General features: G+C 38.2%; 1 protein-coding gene across 1 annotated transcript in view; it reads right to left on the reverse strand.

Annotated features, from left to right (window-relative positions):
- Window positions 1-4,888, reverse strand: part of DLD (dihydrolipoamide dehydrogenase) — a 34,690-nt gene extending 29,802 nt beyond the window's left edge. Inside the window, exons 1-2 of the mRNA XM_074268337.1 lie at window positions 4,746-4,888; window positions 1,993-2,075 (exon numbers count right to left, since the gene is read on the reverse strand). Coding sequence (XP_074124438.1) covers window positions 1,993-2,075; window positions 4,746-4,784 — 122 coding nt within the window. The 5' untranslated portion in view covers window positions 4,785-4,888. The remainder of the gene's footprint in view (window positions 1-1,992; window positions 2,076-4,745) is intronic.
- Window positions 4,889-24,818: the final 19,930 nt, after the last annotated feature.

Here is a 24,818-nt window from a genome sequence, read left to right on the forward strand (position 1 = left end):
CAACAGAACAATATTTATTTTATATGCTACCACACTAACTACTTTGAGAGCACTTCATATTTTCCCCAAATGCAATCTAACCCAATTAATTCAATAGATTAACTAACCAGCTCTTTATCACTATCTGTGAAGTACATATTTTTTTCATCCACTTTTTTCCTAGTATAGATAAAATTAATCTCTTTCACCAATATGAAATGCAGAGATTTTGGAATGTTCGATTCAAATTATTATGTCAGCTATGATTATGACTAACAGCATTTAGGGAAACCCAAGTCCTACAACATAACTATGTGAGCTTAAAATTAAATAAAACAAAAAACAATAAAGAAGAAAAAATCAATTTAAGTTTCAGATGCCAACGAGCCAGCCAACAAAGATACTTTAATAAAACATTCCAAGGGGAAAAAAAAAAGAAAAGGGAGGGATGGTTCTTTTAAAGTCCATGGGTTAAAACTAAGAAGATCTTCTTAAATGTGGCAGCCAAAGCTACAACTACACAGAGAATCAATGAGAGGAAGCAAAATAGTTGAAGAAATTATACACATTGTTCTCAGTAATTATGCCATTGAAACAAGTTTGTTCACTAACATGCCTTGAAACCAAGAGCTTATCAAAAAGTAAACCAATAGAGATCCAGATCAGAGTCAACATTATACAAAAATATCCTTCAATGACAATTTTCTGGCATTAAAGAATCTCAATTAAGAACAAGAAGCTGTTTTAGCAACTAAATCAAAATCAACTATTTCCTGAACATCTAAGAAACAAAAGAATTTATAAAAGGAAAGAAACATATAGTCTTAAAAGATGGTACTTAACTTAAAGGAATTTACAATCTAAGGGAACATAGAAAATGCATGAAAAATTAAATAACATCGCAAATCTATAATTTTATAAGTTTACTTATTTCCTATGTTGATATAGATCACTACCAGATGATGAACCTCTCCAACTTTAAGAGATCCTTGGACAACAGACATAATTCATCATCAAATCAGTACAATACAAAATAACATTGCAAAATAGCAAGAGATGTCACAAAGTAATAGGATTTTTTTTTTTTTTTTTGCCAAATAACTAGGACAGTTTGAACAAAGATGTTTCTCAATTCTAAAAGCAAATGAAGAAAAATAGAACAATGAGGTTTCATATGAGAACTAAATAAATTAAAATCCGGTATGCATTTTAATTTATACATTTGAAAAAGTAGTTTGTACATTCAATTTTTACTAAGTCCAGCACATTCAATTTGATATAACCCACAAATAGTTATGTTTGTAGATGATCTCTATTTGACCCTATGTTTCAGTAAAAGCTAAATTTTTACTGTTCAACTCATAAAATGTCTTTACATTACATTGAAATTAAATGAGCTCTCTAAAGCTACAAAGTTACAAATACAGCTGCTGATCTAGCTAAGTCTATATACCTAGATTTCCTCATGAAATCTGGTCCTATATACACATATGCAAAATCCCTTTATTTAAAATAGTGCATTCATCTCATTTTTAATATTTAACTCTAATTTATCACTTACCTGAATAATTATAATGTGTTTCCTACCCTTCTGTTTATGACTTTTGTCCTTAAATGTCATTTACACACACACAATTAAACTTAATGTAATAGGTAAATACCAGTTATAATGAAAACATGTAATAATAGCAATATGTTTTTCAATGTACATTGAGAAAGAATCAATGATATTCTACCTTAAACTCAAACAATAATTGCCTTCAAAATTATTCTAATGGATATACAGAACTATGTTTTATCTTTCTTATAACATCCATTTCTGAATCACCTGCTTATGTTCAGAATGTGTATAATAACTTAATTTTGACACCCTGAACACTTAAAATAGCCAACTCTATACCACAGATTGATTCCTTTGTTAATAATAACATATTTCTTTGTTCCATTTTCAGAACATAAGGAAACTATCAATTACTCTGACATGAAATTGATTTCCCAAAAAAAAAAAAGCACTTACTTGGTTGATCTGCATATGTTCTCAAAGGAACTGCAGAAATCCCCTGTAAGCCATGAGGCATTCGACTAAAATGGCCTCTCTGGAAGACAGAAAACAGCAAAAGGAATTTTATAGTGTGTAAATATTTATCTCAAACACAGTTCAAAATTAATAAGATTACCTATACAACAAACTTATTAACACTGATTGCAAATATATTTCCAATTACATTGTAATATAATTTCTATTGCAATAAGACAAGCAGGGTTTATCAGAATTTTTAAAAAGAAAAAATGATCATTGAAATATTTGTTTTAAATGTTCAGAGAAGAATTGTGGGGAAGTTTAATAAGAAACAGACAAGCGGGACAGCCTTAAAAATAACATGTTGAATTCATTATACTCTATGAAAGAGAAACTATACATAAAAGGTCAGAACATGTTCGGTGATGTATTCTATACCTGAAATATGAATTCTTTTAAAGTAATAAACCATTACAAACTATAAAAACAATACTATAGGGGCAGCGAGGTGGCCCAGTGGATAGAGCACCAGCCCTGAAGTCAGGAGGACCTGAGTTCAAATCTAGCCTCAGACATTTAAGACTTCCTAACAGTGTGACCCCAGGCAAGTCACTTGACCCCAATTACCTGAGGGGAGAGGTCTTTCCTGCCATCTTTTTCAGCTTCCAAGTTAAATTAAATTTTTAAATTTCTCCCAGGTCTTGGAGGCAGGACTGAAGTTCAGATACTTAATATTAGTTGTGTTAACCCTGAGTAAATCACTTAATCCCAATTCCCTTGCAAAACAAATAAATGAATGACTTTTCCCCCTAAAAAGACTATCAGCTAATATCTGGCTTCAAAGTTTCTGAAAGTTTGTCATCCTCAGTCTGTCACATTATAGTCTTTTATTATGAAGGGCAGACTCCATATAGTGCTATCAAATCTTTTTAAATTTCTCAAATGAGTATTTTTTTATTTTGTATTTATTATTATATGTATATATAATGTATGTATATATTATATATGTGACATATATAATATATTATAATAAATGTATGTATATATTATTATTTTGTGTTTATTCTGTATAAATATATATCTGTACATATTGTTTTCCCCATTAGCATATAAGCTTCTTCAGGGTAAGAGTATATTTACCTTTGTATTCTCAGTACCTAGTACTGTTCTTTGGCACATAGTAAGCATTTAATTGCTTAAGGACTGGGAAAATTTTAGGAAACAGCCAAATGTTCTTATAATGCAGTCGAAGACCTTTTAAAATAATTCATTTATCTAATTTCTAATATTTTAAGCTCTGATTTACCATTTTACCTAAGTCATTCTGTAATGTGCCCCTCATCCTTTTTTTGTGACTTTATATATGCATAAGTCATTCATATACAATCTGCAAATATTTGCTGAGACGATATCCTATGAAGACGTATCATGGTTTTTTGGCTTTGGAACAAACATTGTGAGTTCAACTTCTGCACAGAGCATTATACTAAATCCCAAGAAAAGTTTCTACAGGTTTCAATAACATGTCTCCTGCCTTCATGGGGCTTTCAGTCTAATTTAGGTAAAGCACACAACTCTAATGCAACATTATTTTTAAAAGGACATTTTGTGGCAAAAGAGTAGCAAAACAAAGAGACTGAATTAGGAGGAAGGCTGTAGTAGAGGAATCGGTCTACTCTGTCAGACACAAATGGTGCTAATGTGTCTACATTTCACTTGAATGACCTGGTGAGAAGGGAGGACATCCGGAATACAGCCCGAACAAAGTAAAAGGAGTAGGACGGTAGTGAAAACTGGGAAGGAGGGGGAGGCTGCAGAAAGGTAAAAGTTGGAGGAAGCATTAAAGAACGAGATTCGTGAACCGAGGTTGTATTCGTCTGAAATAATCTAACAAAAAATAAGTTGAATTTTGTATTTCTAGGCCACAATTCTTCAGAAGACCAAATTATAGCTTTCAAACCATTCGCTTAAGAAGGGTTAGCTGGTATTTTATGAATGGGGACACGCCGTGCCTCAGCACAAGACCAAACAACTAAGCTTTCTGTTCTGCGAGGAGTTAGAGCTGGAAGTAGAACAATACTCCTCTCTCCCAAACATGACTTTTGACAAGGGAGCCAATAGTGCCCCACAGGGAACCAGGTGGCTAGTAGGGAGAGAAACACAACGGCAAGTAGGACTGGGGCATGGTCTAAATTACTCTCCTTACCGGGGTGGGAGCTCGGTCTCCACATTAGTACAACGGGTGTATTTTGGTGACAGGAAACTTTCCAGCAGATCTCAGACTAACTCTTAACAGCTTAAGAAGAGCTGCTCCGGGACCCGATCCTGGCTGGCCAAGCCGAAGCAGGGAGGGAGCAAGAAGTTTAAAGGGGAGCGAGGGAGGGTGGCGGTGCAGGTGAGCTCGGGGTACCAGGGGAAGGCAGAGGCACTGGGCGTCGAGGAGGGAGGTGGCCTTGCTCCTCCCACCTGTGAGGGCAAGACCAGTGGGACGGGGCAGGAGGGTGACCCCGCGGCAGCGGGGAGAACTTTCGCGGAGTAGGCTGGGCGCGGAGCCTACTCCGACTAGGCCGAGGACGCGCTTTTCTCCCCACCCCGATGGGTTAGGCAAGGCCGGGGGTGAGACCGGCCCAGGCCGCGGTCCGCCCCTTCAGGCTTGGGGCCTAGTCCCGTTAGGTAACCGACCCGACCCCACAGGCTTGCCATCTTACTGACACCCCTCCACCCGGACGCCGGCACCGCCCCTCACCTTGGCCAAGGCGCAGGACACACGGCTCCAGCTCTGCATTTTCCTTTCGGATGACCCCGCCGCCTCGGGTTTTCACCTCCGCTAAAATCTTCCTCCACCGCACCAAGGACTCAGGGCGCTGCGCCTGCGCACCCGGCACCTATCCTGTCGGCCCGCTAGGAGCTCTCCGATTGGCCGAGACGCCCCCTGGACGTAAAGTCGTGAAGTCCTCCGGGATTGGGTGTTTCCTCGGAAGGGAATGGGCCGAGTCCTTAAAAGAACCGCTCCCTCTTTCCGGGTGGGCTGGGGTTTTAAGTTCCCTTTCTCTTAAACCTCCCTTTCCCCCATCTAGCTCATTTCCGTGGGTCCTGAAGACTTGTCTCCGAGTTCAAATCTGCCCTCACCCGGTTGTTTAAGAAGTCACTTCCCCGTGTTTGTCTCTTTTGTAAAAAACCCTCAGTGGGATCGCAGAAAGTCCCACTCGGCTGGAGAGCGACCCGACCGCTGTAACAGCCTCAAGCGCGGGACTTGTACCCGAGGGGAACCGGGAATCTCCTTCGCAAAAATTGGTGTAATTTTTTTTTAACACTAAGTTAGGCAGGTAATGATGGCCTTTAAACCCGCTGAAATTACACTCCTTTAGGGCAGTGGCTGGGTATCTACAAAGAGCTGTCGAACTTATAACCTTGAGATGTTTTAATTTCTAATGCAATTCTATCAGCTGTGACCCACGTAATCAGATGAGATGGCCGAGAAGTTCTCTGTCCAGCTCCTGTCAGAGAGGAGGCGCTGTGAGAGGTTTATCCCCTTGACAAAAGCTCTTTCGAGTTCTCAGTAAGACTGTGGCAGGGTCTGAAACCAAAAATTTTATAAAAAGTGTTAATAGGAGAGAAGAGAGAAAAAAGATAAATCTGCCCATAGACTTCCCTGCTTTCTCATTCACTTGCAAAGCAGGGGAAGTAACAGAGAGCCGCGCTTGGCCAGCGAGACCCCAGATCCCGCCTGGGTCAGACCAGCCCGGATGTGTGACCCTGTGTGACGCTCTCTCCAAGAGTTATAAGTTGCTGAGAAAATGACGATCTTCTGTGGTAGAGGGAGATCGCGCCTTAGAAATTTTAAAGCAATTATAAGTTTAGTCCAAAAAAGGCAAATTCACTCTTCCATTTTACCATTTCCAAAACCATTCTCCAAATTCATGGCGCATTCTCCTTTCGGGTTCAGAATCCCCAGTATATATTTTTTTTTTTGATACTTTATTTTTTTATTTTTTTTATTAATTTTATAATTATAATTTTTTTGACAGTACATATGCATGGGTAATGTTTTACAACATTATCCCTTGTACTCCCTTCTGTTCTGAATTTTTCCCCTCCTTCCCTCTACCCCCCTCCCCTGGATGGCAGGCATTCCCATACATGTTAAGTATCTTATAGTATATCCTAGGTACAATATATGTCTGCAGAACCGAATTTCTTGTTGCACAGGAAGAAATGGACAGAATCCCTAGTATCTTTTTAGACTTAGTTCTAATGAGGATAGATAAATAAATGGATCAATACATACATACATGCATACAGGTAGAACAATGGAACATTTATTAAGTGCTTCCTAAAGGGCAATTCCTAAAGATATGCTTGACCATCATACACACACATATGAATATATTTATATATATATATATATATATACATATGTACATGTGCACACACATGCACACCTTCAATAACTCCCAAGGTTCTCTATTACATCCAAGATCAAATATAAAATCTGTTTGGTTTTTAAAGCTCTTCCCCATTGAAGCATGTAGTACTCCTTTTTAGGTGTGTTAAAGAGAAGAAACAAGTAGCACTGGGAAAGCAAATCTTTGGGAATGATGTTTCCTTAGCTGAATAAAAATTATGAGTTGGAAGTAACATGATATGATGCACTTTAATTATGTTGAAAGCCAATTGGCAAAGAGCCTTAAACATCAATGATAGGTACTTTTCCATGATTTGGATACAACTTATGCAGAGGTATGAAAATTACAATTAATTAAAAATTCAACTGACAATAATTAAATATTAGGTAATCTCCATCTATTGCATCCTTTCTAATTCTCCAAAGTGAAGGAAAGGGCAGTAATCTGGAGAAGAGAGTTCTAAACTCCTTTCCTTTTTCCAACACTGTCTATTCTCTTTAAAAGAAAATGGTGGGAGTGAAAGTGGAGAATAAAGTGTTTTGTTTTGTTGTGTTTTAATTAATGGCTCTCTCATATTAAGCACTCCATACCAGCAGGATAGCCTAAGACATTGATTCCTAACTTAATTCAAATATCATGGCTTCAAAAACTGGCTCAGATGCTCATTAATTGTGTGATGGCAGGCAGACTATGACAGCAGGAAGATCTAAGAGCCTTGGCAAAAATAGAACTAATAATACTCATGCTAACTATCTCAATGATGAAAACACTCTATAAATCTGAGCCACTATTATTTAACAAATATTGTTTGAAAGTGACAGATTTAATGGACACTTCCCAGATACTTTTGACTCTGCTATTTGTTATCTGGATAAACTCTAGGACTACAGATGCCATGTTCATTATTTCTTCTGCAGCCCTTCTCAATGTCATGTCTAATATACCATAAATATCAAATAATTGATAAGCAGAAAGACTTTTGGCCTTAATTTTATCAAGAACTGTATTTTTTCTTTAATTTTCACCATCTTACTCTGTGCTTACTTTAGAATTGAAGTCCTGGTACCAAAGGATAAATTGTCTTAATTTGAAGATCTTGCCCAGTTCTTCATGGAATTTTTCCAGCTCTTCATTCCTTGCAACAAAATGAACAAATAAATAGAAAAAAACTTATTAAGCAATTTTCTATATGCAGAGGACCATGCTAAGCACTCTAAATACAAATAGAAAAAGCTATTCAGTTCCTGCTCTAACTCTCACTGGAGGAGACACAAAACACCAAAGTTCAGCTGCCAAGTCAATGGCAAGGGAAAAAAGTTCTAAGGCTGCTGCTCCCAACATAGCAAGGCCCAGCGGTCCTCAGGTTATATTAGAAGGTCAGATGAGAGTGCCAGGTACTACTAGAGCAGGACCTGATAGAAAGCTCTAGAGGAATTTAGGAAACAGCTTCAGGACATAAACCCTATTGGGTTTTTTGTTTTTGTTTTTTTTCCAGCAAAAGCTATAGAGTTGGTGATCCCCTCTCATCTATGTTTGTCCACATTTAAATATCTCAGATAGGTTCTGGGTGGCCTTGACCAAGAGTGGATGTGAGAAGAAAAGACACGAGGAAGGGCCTCCCCAAAATCCCATAGTGAGGGGTCTTCTTGCTGCCTGGCTTCCCAATGCATTTTAGAACAAGGCTGGATTAGGTGAGGTTAGGAGAGGGAGTCAAGGGGTTAGTCTCTGGGAAAAAGGACAAGGGGAGGGAGAGGGGGAAGGAGGAAGGGGAGAAGGGGAGGGGAAGGGGAGAGGGAAAGGAAGAAGGAGAGGGGGAGGGGGAGGGGGAGAGGGGGAGGGAGACCTGGAAGTGAATAGGAAAAAAAAAAAAAAACAAACAGATGAGGAGGGGCCAAATGTAAACATCACTTAGATTTCAGTTTTGCCCAGGGCCAGCTCTGGCTTTACAAGTACATAAAATGAATAAGTTTAATTCCTTATATAAAGATATCCCAGCTATTCAGCCTCAGTTTTCAATGGCTAGTATCTTTCATCTGTAAATAAATGAGTGAAAACACATTTTTAAGAACCTACAAAGATCTATGTTAGACACCTTGGCTACAAATACAAATATTCCTGCCCAGAAGGACCATACTTTTCATGGGAGGATACAACACTTTTGAGGGATGATAACTAGGGAAGGAAGTTTTGGTCTAGGGAGTTAAAAAGATGGTAAGTGTCCTTTCCAGAAGCAAAGATAATTCTTATCGTATTGAAAGCTTGGAATGATACCAAAGGTAAATAAAAAAGTGTAGAATCCTGATCAGAGAGAAAGATTTCCTGTTGATGGTAAAGTTTTACAAATGCTGTTCTTTGTGAATAGCATTGTGCTGATTGTATCAAGCTTCAGAACATTGATAGAAAAGATCTATAATCACTCAAAAAAAGTCTGGCTTCATTCACACAGGAAAAACCAAGTGGATAAAGAATATCTATTGCTAAATTTCAACATATTTTTGGATGAACATTGTAAAAGGACTTGTATAATAGTATATGTGTGTATAACACATAGGACAGAAAGTACAGACAACCCAGAGCTGAACAGAAGAAGGAAAGTGAATTGTATTACTTTCAGAACTTACCAAGCTCATTTATTGATTCCAGGATTCCCATTAAAAACAAGGACTTCCACGCCCCAATTGATAAATGATCAAAAGATACAATCTGTGCCCAAAGGGCTACAAAATCATGCATATCCTTTGACCTAAAACACCACTACTAGGGCATGAAAACCAAGAGAGATTTGGAAAAAAAAAAAACAGGAAGATTAAAAAAAAAAAAAAAAAAAAAAGGAAAATGACTTATATATACAAAAAATATACATAGCAGCTCTCTTCACAGGGCAAAAAAAAAAAAAAAAGGAAATTGAGGATGTCCATCAGTTGGGGGATGGTTCAATAAACTGTGGTATGTGTTTGTGATAAAATGTTATTGTTCTCTGAAAAATAATGAGCAAGATGCTCTCAAAAAAAGAAAAAGATCTGGAAAGTCTCATGAACAAAGTGAAATATACTGTCTACAAAATAATAGCAATGTTTTGAGATGGCCAGCTCTAAATGACTTTGTCATTCTCAGCAATGTAATCCTCCACAACTACTCTGAAGGACTGATGAAAAATTCTATCCATATCCAAAGAAGGAACTGATTGTATCTGAATACAGATGAAAACATTCTCTATTTCTCTCTTTTTCTTTATTTTTAACTTAATTTTTATGATTGTTTTTATTTTCATTAGGGTGAGAGATTTATATTTTTTTTTTCTCACAACTTGACTTTTATAGAAATGTTTTGCATAACTTCACATGTGGTTTCCTAATTGTGGGTGTTCTTAAAAACAAATGTAAAAAAGTTGTTTTGAATGTAACTGGGGAAAAATATTTTAAATAAAAAAGAACAAAGGCTTTTTTTTTCCAATACTAATACTTTACTAGTGCTATTATATGGCATCAAACACCACTCTTCTATGAAAAATTAAACGTGTGTACCACACAGAGGACAATGGAAAAAATGCAAGATAGATGTGATTAGACTACCAGATATAACTTGTGAGAGTAGAAGTAAAGAAAGGAGTTGCTTGCCAGAAGAAGATGGACTGATCATATGACAAGAGAGAAGGAATTGCTGGTGAACAACCAGAAGGCTCCTATATGGTATGGAAATGGTGAGGGGTCACCATTTAATAAAAAAGCTGGAGAGAGCTCTAGAGAAAAGCAAAGTTTATTGTACATCCTCGAGAGAAGGGCGTCCCACCCTTGGAGCAGACAATCAAAGAGAGGAAGCGCCTCCTGTGGGCAGGACAGCGCCTTTAATCCCTAACGCAAAACGCCCCCTCCCACCACTGACTCTCATCCTCATTGGCTGAGAGTCTTACATTCTAAACGTGAGATCTACCCATGAAATTGAACTTGACCAATAAGTACATAGTTGCCCATATTTGGATGAAATAGGGAGATGTCATAGGAGGGGGAAGGCAATGCCCTTCAGAGTCCTTCAGGCCTACTCGAACTCTGAAGTAGATGAAGCCTTACTCGATTTTCACAACTGTCTTGAAAGATCTCACCTCATCTCATTCACTCCCTTGGTACTTTAGAGTGTCAGAAGAAAGGAAAGAAGGCTATCAACATTTGGGGTGGGCCTCCATGGTGATCTTTTGGGAGGAGAAGTGTCACACAGGATAGGGGAAAAATGAATGTATTGCTTTAATTTGTATTGTATTAATGAGATTAATTAATGACTAATATAATTCATTTGATTATATGAGGTTTAAAGATTGCAAAATACGCTATATATATTATTTAGTTCAAACCTCACAACAACCCTGTGATATATAGATATTTTATTACTACCATTTTATAGTTGAGAAAACTGAGATAGAAAAGTGTCAAGTGATTTGCCCATGGTAGGAAAGTAAAAGGGAAGGAGGAAGAGAGAGAGAGAGACAGAGACAGAGAGATAGAGGGGGGGGGAGGGGAGAGGGGAGGAGGGGAGGGGGAAGGGGGAGGGGGAGAGGGAGAAGGAGAGGAGAGAGGAAGAAGGAGGAGTAGAGGGGGAGGGGGAGGGGGAAAGGGAGAGGAAGAAGGAGAAGAGGAGGGGGGAAGGGGAGGGGGGAGAGGGGAGAAGGAGGAGAGGGGGAAGAGGGAGGGGAAAAGGGGGAGGAGAGGAGGAGAGGGGGAGGGACAGGGAGAAGGGGAGGGGGGGAGGAGGGGAGAGGAAGAAGGAGAGGGGGAGGAGGAGGGGAGAAGGATTTATGGGAGGGAGGGAGTAAAGAAGGGAAGAAGGAAAAGAGAGGAAGAATGGAAGGAAAGAGAAAGGAAAGGAAAGAATGGGAGTGAAGGAAGAAAAGGAGGAAAGAGGAAGGGATGAACAGAAGTAAGGAAAGAGAAAGGAAGAAAAGACTACTCTTAATTGGAGTAACTAAAGTATATAAGGAGGGAGGAAAGGAAGGAAGAAAGGAAGGAAGAAAAGAAGGAAGGAAGAAAAGAAGGAAGGAAGGAAGGAAGAAAGAAAGAAAGAAAGAAAGAAAGAAAGAAAGAAAGAAAGAAAGAAAGAAAGAAAGAAAGAAAGAAAGAAAGAAAGAAAGAAAGAAAGAAAGAAAGAAAGAAAGAAAGAAAGAAAGAAAGAAAGAAAGAAAGAAAGAAAGAAAGAAAAAAAGAAAGAAAGGAAGGAAGGAAGGAAGGAAGGAAGGAAGGAAGGAAGGAAGGGAAAAGAAAAGGAGAGGGTAAATAAGCATTTAACAAGCCAAGTCCTTTGACAAGGACTTGACAAATTTAATTTACAAATATAAATATTCATTTGATCTTCAGAACAGCTCCAAGAGATAGGTGTTATTATTCCTATTTTACAGATAAAGAAATTGAACTCAATTAAAGGTTAAATGACTTGTCCATGGTCATACAGCTAGTAAGTGTCTGAGGCAGAATTTGAACCAAATCTTCTGATTTCTGAGTTCTGCATTGTGACAAAGCTGAGAAGAATCCAAGCTCAAAAATCTCATGATTCTATTATTCTAGTGTCTGACTAGTTCTTTATACAGCCATTTCTCTTTCTTTCTTTCCACATGTAACCAGAAGGTGGCAGTCTTTAGTCACTCTATTTGTCCTAATGTCTGCTGCTGAAAGGGGAATATTGACTAGAAAAATTAAAGGCAAAAATCTCTCACAGAATATTGTGTGTTGGAATATATGCAGTTAAAGTAGAGCTATCAGTACTGATTAAAAAGGATGTCCCGATCCCAACAAGTAAAACTATTAATGTTTTCTTTAGTGTGATATAATCAATACCTGTTTATTGGTTACCACATACTATTGGACAACCCTCCTCTCAAGAGATTGTATTCAGGGCAGTGCTTTTTTGTTTTTAACCTATTGTTCACCTAGACAAACAATATTTAAGGGGCAGATAGGTACAATTGTATCTAGTACCCATCTCAGAGATAAGAAAACAGGGCAGCAGCCACACTTATAGTTTACCTCATGTTTTTCTCAAGGCTGGAATCAAAGTGTTTCTAGAAGAGGGGAGGAAAAGATTACAAAGATACCCATCAATATCTCTCAAAAACCACATTTAGGCAATCTATGGGGTTGTCTTACATGGGTAGCATATATTTTAAATTTATATTAAATGTGTATATTTTTGTATTTACTTATCTTTGTTTTCCCCAAGATAAGGTAAGTCATTGATTCAGGGACTATATCTTTGACTTAAAGGATGCAAGACAGGAAATGTTTTGTTTCTGTATATTTGACACTTAAAACAGTGCCTGGCCCATAACCAAGCATTTAAAACACTTGTTGAATGAATGAATGAATGAATGATTAGTAGTAAGTAATTATAAGAAGCAAAAAGAAAAGTATGGTAAACAGAAATGCATAAGATGTAAAAAGCCTAATATTATACCCAAGCATCACCACTAGAGGGTAATACCTTTTACCAAATTATCTCATTATTACATTATTAATCCTAAAAACACCAGGTAACTCCATTTCAAGAGATATGGTGGCCAGAGAAGTGACATTTCTTTCACCTGGTGGCTCTGGTGAGCTCATCAAGAAATGTAGCCTCCACTTCTCCCAGTCATTTCCAGGTGGTCCTAGAGAAGATTCATCTGATTGGTGGTACCATGGAAAAACTATCCCAAATAAATATTCTCTCAGAATTTATCTTCTCCATAATGATATCATATAGACATCTGTGTACTCTAGACTTACATGACCTAGGTTCCAAGACCACAATTATATATGCATCTCAACAGTTTTTAGGTAGAAGGGAATAGGTACTTACATTGTACTTAATATATAGCCCCTAGTTTCTCAAATTGTGGGTCATGACCCCATATGGGGTCTTATAAATGAATGTGAGGGGATCAAAAAATTAAGATTAATTCTCAGTAAATATTTGATTTATGTGCTTATTTTATATACCTATATACTTGGAATAATATAAAAATTCCTCAGGAGAAAAGGGGTCACAAGTGGAAAGTTTTTAAGAAACCCTGATGTAGGCTACTATGTGCTAAACAATTTACAAATATTATTTCATTTGATCCTGATGAAAATCCCAAGAGAACTGTTATTATTCCACATTTGGAAACTGAAGCAAATGTGGCCAAAATAAGTGTCTGAAGCCACATTTGAATTTGGGGTCTTTAGGACTTTTGGTCAAGTCTATCCATTGTATCCTCTAGCTGTCTCCGACCAAAGACTAAACTAATATATGAATATGTAAATATGAAAATTCATGATGGTTTGAAGTTGGTTTGTTTTTTCATAACTTAGAGGGACAGCTTTGTTAGAGAGAATCAAACTTTTATCATGGAGAAGGAAAGGTTAGTTTCTACCTCTACAATAGGGCTGGATTACTCAATAACTAATTCAGTAACAGGAGTCAAGCAAAGGAGAAAAGAACCAGGTACTTCTTTGATGGGCAGAGGGAAACTACTACCTGAGGTTTTTGGGGAATAAAAGCTGAGATTGCTCTTAATGGACTGATCAAAAGACCACTGTTAATTGGAGTAACCAAAGGACATTTCTCCTCTTAATTTGGTTATCACATACTAGTCAACCTCTCTTTTCTTAGTTTTAAGAAATTGAAATTCCTCTTTGAAATTGATTGTTACCTAAAAAAAAAAAAATTACATCTCTGATTCAAATAAAACCAAAGACTTCAGACAAGGATAAGGTCATAATAGAATTTCTTACAATCTATAGCACAACTGAGACCTTAGTAGATAAGCTTCCATATACTCATGGGTCCAGAGCACTTATGAAAAATTCCTTAGGTCCCTTTCAAACCTAAACCTGAGAACCTATAATTCATTAACATAGGAAACTCCTAATGTGGTAATATTTAACCAGGTATAGGATAATTATTCTATGTCTTAGTAGATAAGTCTTCAATATAGCCTCAGACATAAAGAGTTTGGATCATATAGTTAGTAAATGTCAAAAGGCAGGGATTTGAACCTGGTCTACTTTACTCCTAGCCTAACAATCCTGATTCTGGTCCAGCTCTGGAGTTCTGATTCAGTATTCCAAAGACTCTATTTTGTAAAAGTGAGCAAAGATTAATACTTAACATGGGAGAATATGTTGACTAAAGAAACCAGAGAAGTCATCATTCATTCTTCTCCAAAAATCCACTAAAGGGCATCGCTGGTAATTTGTATAACCCTTTTAACTGAACTATTTCCTTGATGTCAAATGGTAACAATTCAGCTAAAGTTCCAAACCACAAATTGCTTCAATTCAAATCAGGTGAAGACAAGTGTGTTTGGCAATTCCATTTTGCAGATACTTGGCACAGAACTGTGTCTGTTGCTTCAGAAATTTGAGGTAGGAACACCTTGAATTATTCCGAGGAATCAAGAAGTTTTTCTGTAGAACACTATTGCAAAATCACTGTGGGTTATATTTAGAATCAGAGAATTTGAAAGAGATCTCAAAGGCCCTTTAATTCAACTTTCTTATTTCACATGTAATGGAGCAGGGACTGGACAATGAGGACACAGCCCTTTGAATGTACATCTCTCTAGACCTTCACTCCCACATACAATCACCAAGTTATATTTAGTTGTATGGTAGGATGTACGCTCCAAAGAGCCTACTCTTTGTACTTAGATCTAATTGCTGAACAGATTCACAAGAACTAAGAGTAATAATAACAACAATAATAATAGCTAGCATTTACACTATGTACTTTACAATTATTGATTCATTTGGCTCTCACAACAACCCTGGGAGTTAGGTGCTATGATCAGCCCCATTTTAAAGATGAGGAAACTGAACCAGACAGTGATTCAGTGATTTTCTTAGGGTCACACAACTAGTAAATATCTGAGATTGGATTAGAATTCAGATACTCCTTAATACAGGTTTAGTATTCTATCCACTGTGTCACTTTGCCACTCAAGTGGGAATGAGAGAAAGACCTTTGGGAACATTAGTCCATGGGTGGTTCAGATTGTGACACAACCTCAATATTTTCCTAAAATCTTATGCATTTATCATCCTTGTTGTCACTCTCCCCATATATCAAGTCAATTGTCAAATCTTGGTTTGTTCCCCTTAAAGTCCCCTCTCTCTACTTACACAGTTACAACTGTGGTTCAGGCCCTCATCATCTTCAGCCTGGATTACTGCTCTGGCATCCTTATTGGTCTTCCTGCCTCTATTCTCTCCCCAGGTCAATCCATCCATCATATATCTGCCAAAGTGATTGTTTTAATATATGAGTCTGACTGTGTCACCCTTCACTTCCTATTCAATAAACTCCAGTGGCTCTATTGCCGCTGGGTTCAAATATAAATTGGCAATTAAGTCTTTTCACAGCTGGGTCCCCTATTATTTCCAATCTTCTTCTGCATATTTTCTTACCCACCGTTTTATAATCTATCCATACTGGCTTTCTGTATGTTCTGAATCGGTAATACTCCATCTCCTATCTCTGTGATCTTGAATTGGCTATCAGCCATGTTTGAAATGCTCTCCTACCTCATCTCTGACTTTGAGAAATCTTCCTTCAGGCTTCCTTCAAGGCTCAGCTTAAAATGCACCCTCAGAAGGAGGAGACTTTTCTCAGTTTTCCAGCTACTAGGAGCTCCCCTTTCATCTGTTCTGTATGACTAGTTCATCTTATTACACATTTTATCTCTCAATGGAATGTAAGCTTCTCGAGGGCAAGAACTATTTTTGCTTTCCTTGTATCCCCAGCACTTATGAGTGTCTGGCATATAGTATGTACTTAACAAATGCATGCTGACTGACATAAGTAGAGAGATTAAAATCACCATGCCAGCTAAAGCCAGAATTTGCCTGAATACCAAATCAAAAAGGCAAGAGGAAAAATAGAAACATATTTTACAGTAGTCACAGTCTAAAGTGGAAGGCAGAATCAGCCAACAAATATTTATTTAAGCACCTACTATGTGCCAGATGCTATACAAAGGGATACAAAGAAAAGCAATAGCAGGGAGACCATCCTATGGAAACTAGTAGGAGGTGCCAATGAATTGCTGCTTTTGCCCATGCAATATTCTTGTTCAATGTGAAGACTTGTTTGTTTGTAGTAGCATTCTAGCTTTATCCCTTTCTCACTCTACTTATGTTAGAGTTGCTGGGTCATTGCCTGCCATGTTATATCTTGCCACTGAACTCTAATTACTCTGGAGGAGAAAATAAGACTGATGACCTTACATGGCTCTGCTCCCTTAAATCCATTTGGATTTAAGTCACGTAAGTAACTCTACATGTCAGCTGTGGTCCCAAACCAAAGTTTTTGGTCACTTTCTGAGCAAAAGTGGGTATAACTACACTAAAGAAAGCCGTAGAACTGGCCTGTAGCAAATGTGGATAATTGCTCTGAGGATTGTATTAGCTTCAACTCTACTTGGAGGCTGCCTTCAAATAGAAAATAATGAGAACTACAAATGCTCGGGAAGGTCTGTGGGAGATTTTCCCGGAGTCTTCCTTTCTTCCTCTGTTCTATATGGGACCTGGAAGAAGTTTTTATGTATTGGGCCATACTATAAATTGCCTAAGGCCTAAATGTTTAGGCAGAAATGACTCTATTACAATATCAGTTACAGCTCCCTCCATTGATCTGATCTAACTTGTCTATCCCAGAATCTCTGTAGGACTCTGGAATTCCCTCTATGGATTCCTTTGTTGAGTGAGGTAATTCTATTGCTTGATGGGATGGGGCATCTCTAAGTCTGATGCTATGTTTGCAAGGGATCTGGGATCTGCTATAACCTAGATTGAAGCCATCTTCCCCTCTCATTTTGCATATCGGTTCATCACCTCTCTCTGAGGGTGGGAAGCCTTCATCTTTGGTCCTCTGTTTTCAAAGCTGATCGTTGAGCCAATCATCTCGGTCTTTCAAAACTATTAATTTTTATAATGCTAGTATCATAGTATAAATTGTTCTCCTGTTTCTGCTCACTTCATAGTGTAACAATTTATATCAGTTACTTTTGCTTTTTTATATTCATATATATAATTATAATAGTTATACAAATAGCTAACCTTTATATAACATTCATTACATGCCAAACATTGTCAATGCTATATAAAGATTAGCTATTATTATTACTGTTTTATAATTATTACATAATTTGATCTGTTACAATTCTGTTTATTATCTTTTCTACTCAGAAAAGTCTTTGAGATCTTTTTTCCTCTCATTTATCTATCTTAAATCTATTGACTTAATTTACTCTGTCATTTGTTGCTTCCGTTGATATTCTTAGTTTGGGAATTTTACTTTTCAGAATGTTACTTTGGCAATAGTGTCAAGGAATGATTGGAGGGATGGAATATATTGGAAATAATAAGGAGGATATTGTCCAATTTAATTTTTCATTCGCTGTTTAGTTTCATCTTGCCCATTGATATTTGAATTTGCATTTCTAGAGTTTTATTCTTTGAATCTTTTATATTTATATTACACTTATTATCTACCAATATTCATCTTCTTTCACAATGAGAATAATTAACAGTGGCAGATATTTCATGAGCTGGTGATGCTATAGGGCCAAGATAGATTGATAAGCAGGTGTATGCAAGACTAAGGAGCAGGGAGCTAGTGCTTACTAATCCCCAGGCCTATTTAAAAATCAGGAAGCAACCTCAAAGCAGTTGTTAGTCACTGTAACCAATCAACAACCAATTGTTGATTGTAAGCAATCAATAAGCATTTAGTAAATGCCTACTGTGTTCGACAGACTGTGCTGGTAGCTAGGAATACATATATAAAAATAAAATCCCTATTCTCAGGGAACTGATATTCTATCAAGGAAGACAAAAACCATATATAAGCACATATAGAATAAATAGCAAATAAATACAGGGTTGGTAATGAGGGAGGCACTAGCAGTTGGGGAGATCTATAAAGGTTTTGTATAAAAGGTAATATCTGAGATGCATCTTGCAAGAAAAGAGGGATTCCATGAAATGGAAGTGAGGAGGAAGTACATTCCAGGCATGGGAATGATCTTTAGAAAATGTCCCGGGAGAGCAAGAGATAATTTGCTATGATAAGAGTTCTGATTGGAATGTGGGAATGTAGAGATGTTTGGCTTAAGGGAATGTAGACTGAAGGTTGACTGAGAGAAGTTGGCACAAATAAAAGTACATTGGTTGCTTAACAAATGGGGCTTATGGGAAATTAGAGATGTATATCTACTTTGAATTTTGAAAGATTTATTCAGGGATTGTATGGGAAAGAGTAACTAAGTCAGTATGCCTAGGAAAGTCAGGTACTTGAGCAGGGGAGCCTTTGGATATACGGTGAGCCCGAGTCTAAGGGCAGTCCTAGGGGACAGGGCAAATCTGAGCCCTGGAATTTCTCCTCCCTCCAAGTAGTATAAATACTGGTGTAACCAGCCAGTGTGCTGGGAAAGGGAGTCTGTCTTACTCTTGGCTACTTATCCCAGCCAAAAAGGCTGCCAAAGGAGATTATGTCTCATACAATCAATCTGAATTATCTCTCTTTGAGCTCTTGCTAGTTCTGTTTCTGTAAAAGGTTGGTAGAAAAGGGCTAGAACAGGGTAATATAATTTGCCCAGAATTAAAAGCAGAAAGACATCTGAACAGAAGACCCCAGTGTTCCATCCATAATGACTTAAGTTAAAGATATAGCCTTACCTTCTAGAGATAGATTGCAAAAACATGAGAGTATGTGTAGTTATAGAGATTCCTGACATGGGTGAGAATACAAGGGCTTCTTTATTATTGTATATAGCTCTGCCCTATAGATGGTACTGATGAGGTATAACCAAATGTTGAGGTCTAGATAAGGGATATCTAAATAAAATTAGGGTTAATTGAGGTCTAGTGGCAGGTTTGGGGTACAGGAAGTCAAATGGAGCTCCCCTGTAACCCCTTTGGATTCAGCGCAAGGATATGGAGTTAAATGAGGTCTAGAGGTAGCACGAGAGTCCCCTATAAATTAATTTACAGGCCCGAAAACCTAGATTGATTAAAAAAAAGGGATTATTGTAGGGTTTGAAAGTAAGGTTAAAGTCTGGTTAGTAAGAGGTATTAGATAGAGGAAGAAATGCATCAAAAGTGGCAGACAGACAGTCTGTGATGCAAAGCATGGTGCTTGCATGTTTCCACCCTCTGCCAAGAGGTGATTCCAGCTTGGCTCTTTTATTTGCTTGAAGGGGCATATGGGTGGAGCCCAAGTTGATTCCTCAGGGCCAGAACCCACCAGGTGGGGGTTGGGAAACCTGAGCAGATCATTAGGATGGGGGCTGGGTACTGCCCAAGTTAGTTCAGATGGATCTCTCCCTTTGGAATACAAAAGGGTGGTTTTGACCAGATCTTGTAAATCAAAGGTCAGTCCAAAAGGGGGTTGGGGATCAGAAAAGGAATCTTAAAGGGGCTATGCCTGCATCATTACCGTTCTTGAATAGAAAGTATCTCTCTACTATCTACCGTCTCTGACTTCTAGCTTTAACTTTACCACATTGTCTCCCCCCAAAATAATTGAGAGATCTCTGGGTTCCCTTTTAATCCTTAGTTCTCTGGTTCTAAGTAACTATTTACTGAGAGTCATATAGGTAAGTAAGGAGGAGAGTGATTGTATCAGATTATATATAGCACTAATTCTGCAGAACTGAATTTTCAAGGAGATCAATTAAACTAATTACTTCATTTCACAGAAGAGGAACTTAAATCCCAGAGAAATCATAATTTTCCCAAGGTTACAATAGGGAGTAAGGAGCAAAGTTGTAAAATGACCAGGGGTCCTCTGACAACAAAGCCAGTGCTCTTTCCACTGCACCATACTGTCTCCCTAGTATGCTTTTTGAGACATCCTATGCTCAGAGAGCTAGAATTGGAAAGGACTTCAGAAACCCTCCAGTATATCCTCACTTTACAGTTGAAAACATTGAGGACTAGGAAAGTTAAATGAATTGCCCAATGACACACAGGCAGTGATGGAGGCTGCTAGGTGGCTGGGCTTAGACCTGGCTTCAAATCAGGCCACAGACACTAAGTATCTGAGTGACTCTGGGCAAGTCTCTTAACCCTGTTTGCCTCATCTGCAAAATGAGCCAGAGAAAAAGATGGCAAACTACTTCAGTATCCTTTCCAGGAAAACTTCATGGTTCACAGAGTAATGAAAAAGTTGAATAAAACTGAATAACACAGGTAGTGAGCAGAAGAATTTGAACCCTTTTCTTTTGATTACATAATCAGTGCTCTTTCCACTGTACAACACTGCCTCCTGAACTTCCTCTGAATAAAATTTTTCTGATTTTATTTGTATTAAGCTTTTCAGAATTTTTTTTCTTCTTCTTCTCTCTAATTTATCAGAAGCAGCTAGGTGGCTCAATGAATAGAGGACCTGATCTGGAGCCAGGAAGACATAAATTACAATCTTGGATTAGACACTTATTAACTGTGTGGCTCTGGGCAAGTCACTTAATTTTTGTCTGATTCAGTATCTACCTCCCAGAGTTAATGTGAGAATAAAACAAAATAATATTTGTAAAGTAATTTACAAACTTAAAACATTCTGTGAATGCTGACTATCATCATTATTGTTAATCGCAAATATAAGAAGGCAATATGCCCGGGTTTGATGTCACATAGTGCTAAAAAAATTTAGAGGCAATCACTGAAGTTTGATCTTTGAATGGTTAGCTTTCACAAGAACTCTGTTCCATAGTTATGAACTAGGCTTCTATCCCCAGTAAGGCGGAAAAAAGAACATCTTTTCAGTTATTTTACAAAGGCCAATTTGTTAGAGACTTTCCTTCTGAGAATTGCCATGTAGGCCATGTCAGCTGGACTCGGGAGGTAGAAGGGAGCTTGGCCTCTGAGGCAGGAGGCTGTGTCTTACAGGTGTTAGATCTTTTCTTAGGATGCAGCACTAACTCCAGATGTCTCCCTTCTGCAGATCCGCCTACACAGTGCTGAGTGGGCTAGACACGGGTAATCCCAGGGGAGAGTTAATATAAATGGCCAGCTTCACCATAGGCAAAGAAGGATGCGGAGAGAAGAGAGAGGCAGAGAAGTAGAGGGATTCAGGGATGCAGAGAGAGAGATTGCTCTTGCTCCTGTTAATCCCTGCTGAGATTACCAATAAAGAAAGGCTGTTTGGCACTTTAACATCTTCCAGTCTCCATGTCTGTAGGGAAAGACTAGTTTGTATGGCCCTGGCAATCAGTAACCCCTCAGAGTGGGAGGTTACAAATGGCACCTGAAGAACAGGGACGGGATTGGCCAGGGACCTCATGAGTTCGGCTGGTCCGATCATGGGAAGGGAGGCGAGACCCCAAGACTGATAGAGCAAGCAAAAAACAGATGTGACATCACAGAAAGGGGCAGTGGGGAAAGAAGTAGATTTACAGACAGAATTAGGACGTATGTTACAGGAGGGAACCAGGAAGCAAGGATCTGGCGTGTTTGATGGCTCTCCGGAAAGAACATGGGCCCCATTGTAGTGGAAGAAAGAGGCAGTTAACACTTACAGGGTGTAACCCGTCCCTCAGGGAGGTTCCAAGTGGGGATTGCCAGGTTCAACAGCCTCGTTGAGAGTCGGGAAGATAGGAAAGCATAATGGTCAGGATGTAAGTTTACCTGGGATCATCTATAAGTTAGAGAGCCAGACGGGTGGTTGTGGATAAAGGCTTAAAACAGTGCTTTAAACACCAGAAAACATTCAAAAAGTCTTTTGAAAGGACGAGGAAGGACACTGGCAAGGTCCTACCTTAGTACTTTGGAGAGGGCCGGGATATTTATGTCTTGCAGGTTCTGATGGGGAAGGTCACTGGATTTCAGGATTCCAGAATTACCAACCATTGGCCAACCTGAAATCACCTTAGACCTGATCTTGACATTTGGTACAGGATGCTGCTGCCTACAAGTCACTCATCTCCTCTCTTCAGTCCGGACCCCTTTGGGTAGGGTCAGCATTATTCCCCTTGTCAGCCTGAAGAAGATATAGAAGATGACCTTCGTCCCTTTGCCACGGATGAATCTTGAACATACTTCCCTTCTCATCTCCTTTATTGCATCTTTATACCCTTTTTTAACTCTAAGCCTATGTTTTATATATAAATATATTTTTAATATCAAAGCTCGTTTTATAAGCGGGACCCGCTAAACAGAAAGGGGGATATGTTAGGGACTTTCCTTCTGAGAATTGCCCTGTATGCTGTGTCAGCTGGTGGGGTGGACCCAGGAGGTAGAAGTGGGCCTGGCCCTTGAGGCAGGAGCTTGTCTTACAGGTGTGCTAGATGTTTTCTTAAAACGCAGCACTAACTCCAGGTGTCTCCCTTCTGGGGATCCACCTACACAGTGCTGAAGGGCTAGATACAGGGTAATTCTAGGGGAGAGTAAATATAAATGGCCAGCTTTGCCATAGGCAGAGAAGGATATGGAGAGAAGTAGAGGGAGGCAGAAATGTAGAAGGATTCGGGGATGGAGAGAGAGGGAGAGACAGAGATGCACATACACATACATACACCTGCTCTTGCTTCTGCTAACCCCTGCTGAGATTACCAAAACCCTGCTGAGATTACCAATAAAGAAAGGCTGTTTGGCACTTCAACATTGTCTCCTCTCTATGTCTATCTGGGAAGTATGTATGGCCCTGGCAATCAATAGCCTCAGAGGGAGAAGTTATACCAATTCTAAGTTTATTTGCATACTCTTTTTTTTATACATTACAATTAAATTTTGCATAGCTTCTTTGTTATAAATATATTCAAGCAGATCAATTATAAATTAACACAAGGTTTTGCAAAGGTAAATGTTGTAAACTATTTTTGCATGTATCTGGGGAAAAAATACTATTAAAAAAATCCCTTCCAGCTCTATCTCTATCTATAATACTACAATTCTAAAATATGACTTCAATGGTATGTAATTATTAGCATGATCAGGGGTTATTGCTTTTCAACCTATGCTGGGTTGAACCTGTTAATATCATCACTCAATTCTGGCATCTCCATTGAGATGCTTCTACCAGTTTGTTATAAAGCCTTCCCCTTCTGAATCTCTAAACAGAATTTAAATTTCATTTATGTACACATGATGGTTGTTGTTTTAAGTATGTGGGAGGCATAGAAAAACATGGACTTTTACAGATTGCACTTAATCATCAATCTGAAGGAATTCATCCTACCCATTTTGAATTAGAAAGGCAAAAGAAAAATGTTCAAAGCACATCTATATATCATTATAGCATTTTCATTATTAGAAGGAGTCTACATGGATAGAGAGGCAACTAAGTGGAATAATGGATGGAGTACAGGGCCCAGAGTCAGGAATAACTAATTTTCTTGAGCTTAAATCTGGCCTCAGACACTACCCAGCAGTGGGACCCTGAAAAAGTCACTTACCCATGGTAGTCTTGGTTTATCATATGCTAAATGAGCTGGAGAAGGAAATGGCAAACCACTCCAGTATCTTTAGCAAGAAAACTCTAAATGGATTCACAAGAAGTCAAACAATTGAAATGACAAGTCCTATGCCCTATCCATTGTACCATCTGTATGTTCACAAGCTATTGTTTATTTGTCAGAATAATTCTTTGTTCATCTAAAAAGTTCTTTTCTAAGATGTTTATAGTAATACCAATCCATAGACATTCATTAAGAACTTACTGTGTACCAGACACCTTGTTAAGCACTGGGGATACAAGAAAGGGCAAAAACAATCCCTGCCCTCAAGGAATTGACAATCTAATGGAAGAGACAACATGCAAACAAATATAAACAGAGCAAATTATATACAGTGATAAGATAAGAGTACTTGGGAAAGAATTCCAGTAAAAAAAAAAATAATGGAATTTTAGTTGAGACTTAAAGGAGATCATATCAGTTACCAAACATTTATTATGTGTCTACAATGTGCCATGTAGAGTACTAAACAAAAATGAGAAAGACTCTAATCTTAAGGAATTTACATAATATCTGGGCAATCAACATGTACACATATAAATAAACAAAATATAGATAGCACAAACTATATGTAAGTTAATTTCTAAGAAGGGGAAGCAACAGAAAGGAACTAGAATGAACTCATGTTGGAGACACTTGAGCAGAGTTTTGAAGGAAATTTGGGATTATACACAAAAGGAGGGAGGCAATACATTCTAGTCAGGTATGGAGAATAGAGGTAGCATGAGCAGTGGTGGAGAGATAGGAGATAAAATGTTGAGTAAGAAGAACCATAAATCAACTAGTTTGACTAGAACATGAAATGTATGAAGATTATGTGTTATAAGCCTAGAAAGATAGGTAGATGCCAAATTGCAAAGGACTTTTTTAAACCAAACCTGTAATTTTATTTTATCCTAGAAATAACAGAGAGTCCCTAAAGCTTTTTTGAGCAGAGAAATGAGATAATCAGATCTTT

This window comes from Sminthopsis crassicaudata, chromosome 5, assembly GCF_048593235.1.
Source record: "Sminthopsis crassicaudata isolate SCR6 chromosome 5, ASM4859323v1, whole genome shotgun sequence".
Taxonomy (NCBI): Eukaryota; Metazoa; Chordata; class Mammalia; order Dasyuromorphia; family Dasyuridae; genus Sminthopsis; species Sminthopsis crassicaudata.